The sequence below is a fragment of the Strongylocentrotus purpuratus genome, unplaced genomic scaffold (genome assembly GCF_000002235.5).
Source record: "Strongylocentrotus purpuratus isolate Spur 01 unplaced genomic scaffold, Spur_5.0 spur5_scaffold_17, whole genome shotgun sequence".
Taxonomy (NCBI): domain Eukaryota; kingdom Metazoa; phylum Echinodermata; class Echinoidea; order Camarodonta; family Strongylocentrotidae; genus Strongylocentrotus; species Strongylocentrotus purpuratus.
The window spans coordinates 12,941,716-12,952,923 of record NW_022145602.1 but is presented as its reverse complement, the minus strand read 5'-3'; the positions used below and the strand labels follow the sequence as shown (position 1 = coordinate 12,952,923).

General features: G+C 39.5%; 1 protein-coding gene across 2 annotated transcripts in view; it reads right to left on the bottom strand.

Moving 5' to 3' along the window:
* Positions 1-3,350: 3,350 nt before the first annotated feature.
* LOC581225 (cryptochrome-1) overlaps positions 3,351-11,208 on the bottom strand; it is a 40,336-nt gene continuing 32,478 nt past the window's right edge. For both annotated transcript variants that reach the window (XM_030987746.1, XM_030987747.1), the window contains exons 12-13: positions 3,898-7,918; positions 3,351-3,391 (exon numbers count right to left, since the gene is read on the bottom strand). In XM_030987746.1, the coding sequence (XP_030843606.1) occupies positions 7,794-7,918 (125 nt within the window). In that variant the 3' untranslated portion in view covers positions 3,351-3,391; positions 3,898-7,793. The remainder of the gene's footprint in view (positions 3,392-3,897; positions 7,919-11,208) is intronic.

Here is an 11,208-nt window from a genome sequence, read left to right as displayed (position 1 = left end):
AAGGAAACTAAGAATACGAAATAGAAAACAAAATTTGCAAAACTGAGTTGCAATGTGACCAAAATTTGACAATTGCCTACTGCATGTTGAAATCAGTTATGTAGATACTTCGATATAAGAGTTTTTTTGAGAGATGCTTTAAAAGAATAAAGAGATGAACAATGCCTTATTGAATTTGGTAAGGAGTTCCAAACATCTGGTCCATGATGTCTTACTGATTTTTGTGCTAAAAGTATTTTAGGATTTTCTAAGTGATAATTTGTTGAACAACGGGTGGGGTATGTGTGACTTGGGTATGCATGCAGGGGCGGATCCAGCCGGCGGCAGGGGAGTGGGCCCAATTCGTGAGAAAATATTTAGCGGCGACAAAGCCGACCGATAAGTCGCTAAGTCGGGGGGGGGGGGTAGTGAGCACTATTTTTTTTTTTTTTTTTGGGGGGGGGCCCTCGAAAATTTGAAAAATCGCACCCCCACCCTTGAGCGCCAGAGGAGGGGGTCATCTAAATAAAAAGGTAAACTTGACATCCCAGTGGAGGGGGCCCGGCCCCCTCCCCCCCCCCCCCCCCCCGGATCCGGCCACTGTATGCATGTAACCAAAGCGTTTTGAGAGAGATAGTTGTGACACGCACATCTACGCGTACTGAATGAAGATGACTTTGGCGCTGATAAACGTTGGAGAGCCGGGAGCGTCCGGGCTTTCACAGAGTATGGGCGCTATACCACTATACCAGAACTAAAATCCGCCATTATTATTATTATCGTCTGTCCCACTGGGTAGCCAGACACGGAGTTGGATACATACTAGTAAAGGTCAACAAACAAATCTTCATAGTCAGGAAAATCAAAAGAACTACATTGTTACGGGGTTAGAGGACACTTTTTTTTTTGGGGGGGGGGGGGGTCTCGAAATTTTGAAATTTGAAATTTTGCTCCGTTGGGGGGGGGGGGTAAGTTTTAATTTAAAAAAAAAATTAAAAAAATTACCAAAGGGGGGGGGGGGTTTCACCCAAAATATACACATAACAAATACCAAAGGGGGTTTAACCCCCCCCCCCCCCCCTGTGTACGCGCCTGGTGCTCTCTCCCTCTCTCTCTCTCTATGTCTACTTTATCTGTATGTATTTGTAATTAAGTATATGTCTCTTTATCCATTTATATTAAAGATTTGTTAAGATCAAATATCCCCCTCTCACTCTGTCATCTCTCTCTTCTTTTTTCCTCGATCACCACCCTCTCTCTCTTTTTATCTTTGCAAATATCTTAAAGAAAATATCCTCTGCAGAAAATAATTACCAAAAGAGTTTCGTGCAGTGTCATAAAATCAATAACGTCCCATGATCAGGAGCAGTATGATAAATAAAATAAAATTAGTGTATACTCCTCCCTATGAAAAGTGGCGCTGATACTTCCCTACTTCTATTTTCCTCCTTCTTCTCTATCTCTTTGATCCCTATCTCTTCAACTCTTCCCGCCTATTCCTTCCCCCTACCCCCTCTCTCTCTCTCCCTCTGTGTTTATCTCTCTCTTTCTCTTCATTTTCTCTTCTCCTTCCGCCCACGTATCTTATTCTCCTGTCTTTCTTCCAATTCCAAATCTCTCTCCTTAATTCTTTCTCCATCCCCTTTACCAGTATATCTCCTTTTATTTCTCTCTTCCCCCGTCTTCTTTATCTATTTGTTCCCTTTCTCTCCATCTCCCTCCTTCTCCCCCTCTCTTTTCAACATTTCTACCTCCCCCTCTCTCTTCCCTTTTTCTTAATCTTCGTCCTTCATTCTGCTCTCTTTTCTTCTCTTCCAGTCTCTCTCTTCTTTCCCTATTTCTCTCTTCCTTCCCTTTACCAATTTCCTCTCCCTCTGTCTTCTCTGTCTCTGTGCACCTTTTCTCTTCATTATTCTTTCCCCCTTTCCCCCTCGCTCTTTTCTACTTGTTTATCACTCTCTCTCTCTCTTTTTCCCTTTCATTTCTCTTCCCCTCACTCCCCCTACCCTTCCCTGCTCTCCTCTCTCTCCAAAATCACATTCTCTTCCTCTCTCTAAACTTTCTCTCCCCCTATTTTTCCGAACAAACACATACTCATCAACATCATTACAAATATTTGAAGGAAAGAGGCAAACAAACCAATCATAATTTTTGTGCAGTGTAATATCTATATAACTTCACATGAATTAGGCACAGTATAATAGGTCACTTCGAACATACATACATGTATACATATATCATTATATACCCCTCCCCCCCCCCCCCGAAAAAAAGAGATGTAAATTTCTTGAGATTTATGCTAGCATGGCTTTATCCAATGCCGGTGCAATGTATTAACAGAAACGAGTTGGAAATATTTATGCATTCTCCTATTTACCCAGGGTTCAACACACACACTTATATATATATACATATATATATATATATATATATATATATATATATATATATATATATATATATATATATATATATATAGGGGTGTCCGGATTGAACTAATGTATACTACAGTCTGTATGCATAAACCCTATGTAACATCTCCAACATTTTGGGGGTCCGGACTCAAATTTTGGGGTCCATCCTAAAATGTTGGGGTCCGGACTAAAATCTTGGGTGCCCATGCATCATCCCACACACCCGTTAGTGTGTAGTGTCGAGACCTGATTAATCCTTTCTGTGAAGTATTTAACAACCCAAAGTATCACCTTAATTCAAATCTATTTCAATTATGAAAATTTCTTTTCTTCTACCTTGAAAATCAAAATTGTGTAAAATTGGATACAGAACAAATATTTTCTTTCAAGATATAGAATATGAAAATATGAACCACAAGTAGAGACTTGTCAGATGATAACATTTTTTGCGATGCTACAATCAAATCTTCATGTAAAGCCTATACCCTTAAGAGGAAAGTATGGCCATTTTTCTTGGTCATATTGGATACAAATAATAATAATCACCTGGATTTATATAGCGCTTAATACGAATACCGTCTCCAAGCACTTTACAGATATTACTACCCCTGTCATCAGATTCGTTCATGAACAATGTGCACCATCTCCACTCCCTGGGGAGTGTTCCTACCATATGGTCACCGTGAGGGCATATGGCAATCACTAGCAAAAGGCTTTTGTCATTCTACCAGGTCCCCATTTCTTTCCTGGGTATGGAGTGGCAAATGTAGATTAAAGCCTTGTTCAGATCGGCAGCAGTAAACAGCTGCATTTTTTTCCCCATGATGACGTTAACTGTCATACACCTTGCATTTCCCATCTTGAAAAACATATTTTTAAGTGAATATGCATAGGAGCTTTGCTTCCTAGCACATGCCATTCATATCGTTCACACATAAAACCCACGGCACGTTTTTTTTTTTTTTTGCGGTGGTTTACCATGACACATCTGAAACAAACTTTAAAGGTAATACAAAGTTTTGGTATGGGGTCATGAATTTGGTTCAAATGAACATATTGGAAGCATATACGATCCTACAATATTAAGTGATCGTTGTCGCGGTCGAAATCGACTCTAAAGTTATGAAATTGTAAATAATAAACTCTTTATGTTGAATAGCTCCCTCTCAAGGTCAAGATATTAATTAAGCTATAAAACAATGTTTATTGACTAAACTTGACTGATTAGATATTCTCGTTCGGAAATTATATACCACAACTACATACTCTGAGATTTTCATGGTCGCAGCTACCGTTGTACGGCCGTAGGAGCTATTTGAAATTTATCAAAATTTACCGGGAGCACCGGTAAATCTTTATATTCAATTTTTCTCAAAAGCAGAAGTGTTTTAGGGGCTAAAATTTCTGGTGTTTTTAGTACATCCACAGGGGCATCCAAATATATTAAAATTGTAAAGAATCACTATCCACCCATTTTTCAAAATTTCCCCAAACTTTGTAATACCTTTAAGGTTTAGAGATATAAATATAAAATACTTTGACTGCATATACTCACATTTCAAATTTATATCAACAATAAATGCATAAATGTTCTCTTGACACTCCTAAATCTTTTAAGGACGATCGCGTGTTATAAGCATTCCAACACATACATTGTCTTTATAATTCCATCGTGAACACATGACAATATCAATTAAGACTACCGCTACATTTATCGAACCATACAAACCACTCATAATATGGTTAAATGAATATATACACTGAGAATAATGATGATCGATATATTTAGGTTTAACAAATACTTAACAAATACAACAGTAATATACAACTTGATTGCACAATTTTTATCCAAGATTATGACAGCAATGATACAGATGAATTTATAAAAACTTGAACACAATTAAAAAGCTCAAAATATCATTATCAAGGTAAACACCCGTTTTCTTAATTGTAGATTAGGGATTAATCAAAAATAGTGGAAAAATTATAACATATGGTCACAAAGCCTCGCAGAAGTTAACCTGAGGGCAATCTTTTAACAGCCTCTATCATCTATTAAAATTCACAAGCATTACAATAGTTTGAAATAATTTGTTTAGGCAAATAGAATTGAGTTGATTTCTTGATAGTCTTTGGAGTTGTTTATCTTATTATTATTAAAAAGTGTGAAGTCTGCAATATTTATTTCTAAATTTAGCAGCGTAAATAATGGTTATTAATCAAAGCACAAGTTAAGGTGATCAAGCATACGTATTGAATACCATGTATACATATAAATATGAAATAAAGCTCCCAGCATACATTTTAAGAAAATGTTAAGGCCAAGTTTTCAGCTCTCGGTCAACGTCTTTCAACCAGTGCAGTCACTACCCTAGCCACCAATCAAAATGACCAAAATCAACTGTGTAATAATTCCAATTAGATTGATTTTTCTGATGTCTGTGTACATTTTCTTCTTTTTTTTGGATTTCAATTTGTATGTCAAGCCCCACCCATCAGTTGATTCTGACTGAAAATTGGGATCGATTTTGGACAAAAATCAAGTAATATAAATCGTAATTTTGGGGCATAAGGGTGACCGAAATGACCACATTGTTGTTGATGGGGTTCCAATTGACCACTTTTTCTAAAGACCTGGAACCACCAACCAGGCTCAGCAGTCAACGCAAAAGGAACAGCCTACTTCAAGGAGGCTGCTGTATCCTTCATTAGATTCATGTGTAGCATCCTGTAGGCTCTCACATAGTTTTAGTTTACTGGCATGGGTTTTACTGGCAGTAGATTTAGCATATTTTACTGTACATTGATAAAGGTGTTTTGTCTACACACCATTTCTGCACTTCATGAAAAATAGTTCAAATTTATTATTAAATATGCTTTGGTACTCAAGGTTTTTTTTTTTAAAAAGCCAAGAAATGATGATAGCAGCCCAATCGTTAATTTGTTCATTATTTATGAAAAATATATTCATATCTGCAAAATTTCTACACCAATAAAATTTTAAAACGTTTCCAAATCTCGGATAAACACACGTACATGTACATTTCTTAGTGATCGCCACAGCACACATATGTAATTAATATAAAAAGCACACACATACACAATCGTGATCAGCATTTAAACCCTGTATAAACATATAAAGGATAAGGAAAAAATTGATGTGTGATCTGCAGAAGGGCTTTGGAAGAGTATATTATCTCATAGCTCCATATATCAGGAAGAATCCACCTTTAGGATAACTTGGGCTTAAGCAAAGCAGAGAAAAAATCAGAAAAACAGGATGGTTTAGGTTTGTACGAAAGTGGAAATATAATCAGAAATTTATGGATGTCTAACCTGTGAGATCACTGTATCTACATGAATCTCAAATCAGTAATTGGGTCAGTCGATGAGAAATTTATGGCCAACTGTCCCATTAATTTTGTTGTACATTAAAACATTATTCATTTTTATTTGTTGTCTCGCTAACATTTTTTTTTCTGCTTGCACTTTATCAACTTATCACAAAGAGTGCTTTTCTATTGAGCATTACCTTAAAGACTTCTCTCCCTGAAACCGTTTGACGGAACACAACGGCATAAATTATGAATCTCCAATGCCCAAATTAGGAATACAATACAATTTGCATGCTTTTACACAGAATATTTCAGTAAAAGAGAAGGAATTTAGGGGTCCAAACATAGATTTCATAGTCATAAGAGAGGAATTTTAGATCCCAAATTGGAAAGGTTGGGAGTTATACAACATGTATACACACACATATTGTTGTACAGATAATTTTTATTACCACTGGATAAGAAAACAGGAAAGGGAGTTAGTACAGTCAAACCTGCATTAGCGACCACTTGAATAGAAAGACCACCGGTCTACAAAGAGCTAATTTATTATTTCCTTAGAAAATGGTTTCTCATTGAAACATATACTAAAGCATCCTGTACATAATGACCATCTCCCTATAAAGACCACTTTTTGTGTCTCACTTACGCAGTCTTTAGTAAATACAGATTGCACTGTATTAAAAGGATGGCTCTGTAGAAGGGCGGTGTCTTGAATGCAGAGGTTCCTAGTCTGAAACCAAAGTCAATGTGCTTGTGCCCTTTTAAAAGGCTTTGATCCGCAATGGCCGACTCTCTCAGAAAGCACTAGCAGTGCAGGTCCATGAGTTGTTTATCTATACTGATATACATGTAAAGACAGGGAAGCTTACAAAGGCTTGCTAACAAACTTCAGTTTTATTTTTCTGAAGCTAGTGGGGATGGAAAAAAGTACTTGCGCACAATAAAGGTCCTACACGTTACACGGATACGTCTAGGGGAGATTTATTTTTACTTGCACTTATTGGCACATGCACCCTACCCTTATGAAACACAGTACCTCACACTACCTCACACTACCACACTGAATTGAAATAATCAATACAGTGCTTGAAAAATAGTATTTGGTTTTTGCTCAATTATTACTCTGAACTTAACGCAACATAGAGTATTTTTAATCGCTTCATTCTTTTAATGAATCTTAATCATTATTGTATGCGGGTATAACAAAACCTCAGGGAGTTTGGCATCCCTGCCATGCACCTTGTGGTTTAGGTTCTCTTTAGAATCTAAGGCTAAGGGAGCAAACCCTAACAGAAAACCATGCCACTGTGACAGCATTTAGGGCGATTGACGATACAGAACTCCTGACATCCTACGACCAGTCACTGCAGGGTCTAGTGGTTGACACCCTTCCTGGCTTGTCCTCGCCGGTGTGAAACTGCCACAGGTTCCTCAAGAGAGTGCCATTAGTTAATTGTAAGAGCTACCGGTACTTATCAACCTTTGCAAACAGCCTTCATGATCATGTTATTTAAAAATGAAGGCGATCATGGTCGCTTTGCGACAGACAACTACTTTACATGAACAGGCACATCTCATATGAGCAACTACAAGTACCTGTACAGAAAGACCACCTGTCTATTAACAAAACACATTTTTGTTTCAACTGACCATATTTCTTAGTGAAACGTGTGTTAGAGAGAACCTGCATATAAAGACCATCAGTCTCTCCAGCCTTTTGTTTCCAATGACTGTTTTCTTTTAACAGTGAAACATGTGTGAAAGAGAACCTGCATATATAGACGGCATGTCTCTCATGACTGCCTATCATATCAAATTGGGGCAGTGTGTATCTGTTCAAGTGTGACTGCTCTAGCTGTCTCAGCAGTCAGGTAGACAAAAACAAAAGCACAAAATTAGCACCAACTTCATCACCAGCAGACTAGGCTGTACAATTATACGGACACCATTAATGTGCTATACTGATACCAACAAATGTGTCGTAACAGATGAACATACACAACCGTGCAAGACACCAGTGCATGGTCTTTTTTGGACCCGTTTCTAATTTAGGGCATCTGGATTACAGCCCAAGGATACCCTCGCAGTTTTGGTCGGCCCGACACGATCCACCGCCAGCCATTTTCTCCGGTAACCACACAAACTCCCGCACTTCCCTCTGGGTTGACGGTGCACAGTGGACGATGCCTGAAAAAATAGGAAAAGAGGGTGTCAAGTTTAAAATTTAGGTTTAGTTCCTCTTAGCTCTATCTATCTATCTTACTAGCTTCCTACCTACCTAACTTCCTTCCTCCCTATCCCCCCACATACCCACCCACTTACCTACCCAACTACCTACCTACACACCTACCTACCCACCCACCTATATATCTTCACCTACCCACACACCTACCTACTCACCTATCTATCCTCCACCTACCCACCCATCTACCCACCCACCTACCTACCAACCCACCTACCCTCCCACCAACCTACACACCTACCTACCCACCTACCCACCCACTTACCTACACACCTACCTACCCACCTATCCAACTACCTACCTACACACCTACCTACCCACCCACCTATATATCTTCACCTACGCACACACCTACCTACTCACCTATCTATCCTCCACCTACCCACCCACCCACCTATCCCCAACTACCCACCCCCTATCAACCCACCTACCAACACACCTCTCCACCCCCTACCTACCTACCTACCCACCCACCTATATATCTTCACCTACCCACCCACCTACCCACCCACCTACCCACACACCTACCCACACACCTACCTACTCACCTACCTACCCACCCACCTACCCACCCACCTACCTATCCCCAACTACCCACCCCCTATCAACCCACCTACCAACACACCTCTCCACCCCCTACCTACCTACCTACCCACCCACCAACTAACCCATCTACCTACGCACCCACCTACCCAACCACCTACCCACACACCTACCTACCCACCCACCTATCCTCCACCTACCCACCCACCTACCTAAATACCTACCTACCCTCCCACCTACCAATCCAACTACCTACCCACTCACGTACCCACCCACCTACCTACTTACCCACCCACCTACCTACCCAACTATCCACCCACCTACCTACACACCTATTAACCCACCTACCTACCCACCCACTTACCTAAATACCTACCTACCCTCCCACCTACCCACCCAACTACCTACCCACTCACGTACCCACCCACCTACCTACTTAGGGGAGCCTTCCAAAGTTGCGACTGTGCCGCGACGCGTCGGGGCGCAGAGCAGGATATGAGAACAAAGGAGGCGCCTTTATGCGCCCATTAGCGCCTTTTTGCGTCGGATAGGAGAGGACTTCAGTTGGTTGCCAGCTCATTAAAATCTGGCTATTGTTTGGAGTCTCATTGTTACGAAATTACCCCGCCAGGGCGCGCCCCGGTGAAGCACTTGACATTTGTGAATGGGAGCTTAAACTTTGAATAGCTTTCGCGCCCTTTCGCGCCCGGCGCATTAGTTATTCATGTACACTGTAGTGCCCGCTTGTGTGTCGCTCTCGTCTTGCGAGATTTGACTCTGAAAAGCATTACTTTGGCTACTGATTTGTTTTAATATTATTTTACGTACATGACATTGGTTACAATGTTTGTTTATTTTCCTCTCAAAATCGGAGTTCTGTAGGCGTTAACGTTGGCATGATTGTTCATTTTTTCATCTCCTCCTGTTCTGTTCATGATTGTGTTCAATATACTGTATCAATTTTAATACAAATTGATTTGTTCCAAAAAACAAATTTATTTTATACTTACCCCACTCTCTCTGACATTGTTTTCCTCGTGCATGTTTTGACACTTTAATTGTAATTTTATATTTCCTTATAGCGATGTTATCGCATGTTTCGATTTTCTTTTTCTTTTTTTTAAACAATTTTTGTTGCATCTTGTAAACAGTTCTGTCGTATGATCATTATAAATCATATAATTATATCATCAGTCTGTTATTTCAATACATAGATCCTTTGAATCTTCTTAAAATTAGAGAACGTATTTTAAAATCCGTGATGTTGAAAATGATACTTAATCAAGAATGTCATAGTTTCTCCTTGAATTGGATTTAAAAAGCGTTTTATCTGTATTACGATTTTTTAAGCAAATGATATCCGTATTGTCGGGAACATCATCAATATGTTTCGTTAGAAGGAAGACGCTCATTTTCAGAATGTTCTTTCTTTGCAAAACACTAATGTTACGAACAAAATTAAATACACTGTACCCGTATCATCGGGGATATCGCAAAACTCCCAGGGAGATTATCAATTGCAAATCAACATAGTAAATTATGCCTAAATCGTAAGAATAGAGCATGCATTAAAAAAGAAGAGAGTTACCAGGAAATGATGTTTGAAATTTCACCCCAAACATATCTCAAGAAGAAATTAGTTTATCATTCTGTGTCAAAGAATTTTATCGAATATTTCTTTGCGACGAAGGGGGGGGGGGGGGGTTACATCCGCGGCCAGTTTTAGATCTAGGTCATTGTTAAGAATAACTAAAATGCGTATATATTGTGCTGAATAGGGGCCACATCGAAAGAGCGTAGTACGTTCTAGAACAAATACAAGCCATGGCAATTCGTTGAATTGCTTCTCGTAACAGAACTGTCTCACTGTCTAAATAAGGATCCATCCGGGGGATCCATCATGCACGTGTTGGTAAACGGAATTAATAATGATTGGGTTGTTTTGGGATATTTTTTTTTCGGGGGGGGGGCAGGGTAGCCCTTATTCTTCTTCTACTGGGTCATCAAGAAACACAAATAGTGTTGAAATTTTCCGCAATCCCTTTAGCGCCGAGGGTAAAAAAGCCTTTAGAAAAGTCAGCTGGACAATAGCAATTTAATGTTGGTCAAACAATCAGCGAGAAGTACTGGGCAAACAGATATTAGCCCACGTCTTCAATATAACCAGGGAATCCTGATATAACTAAGCACATGCTCACAATATGAATATCAAATCTGGCTATTGTTTGGAGACTCATTGTTACTATCTGGTAAAGGGGTACTTTTCACGCACCAAAGTCCGGCTCGTCTAGTACACACAAATCCGGCACGTATTGACTTTACACACCGGACTTAGGGGACTGTTTTCAAAAGGAGGGAAAATGCATATGCGTACCCTACATAACACTCATTCGGGGGTGGGGGTGGGGGAGGGGTGCGCTTAAAGGCGAAGCGCTTTTTGTGAATTGTGAATTTGTGAATTTGAAAAGCTTTCGCGCCCGTTCCTACGCATTAGTTATTCATGTAATCCCCGCGTGTGTGTCCGCTCTCGTCTTGAAAGATTTGACTCTAAAATTTTCACTTTGGCTACTGATATGTTTTATTATTATTTTACGTACAAGACATTGATTTAGATTGTTGTTCTGATTGTTATTTTCCTCCCAAACATCGAAGTTGTGTAGGCGTTGACGTTTGAATGATTGTTCATTTCTGT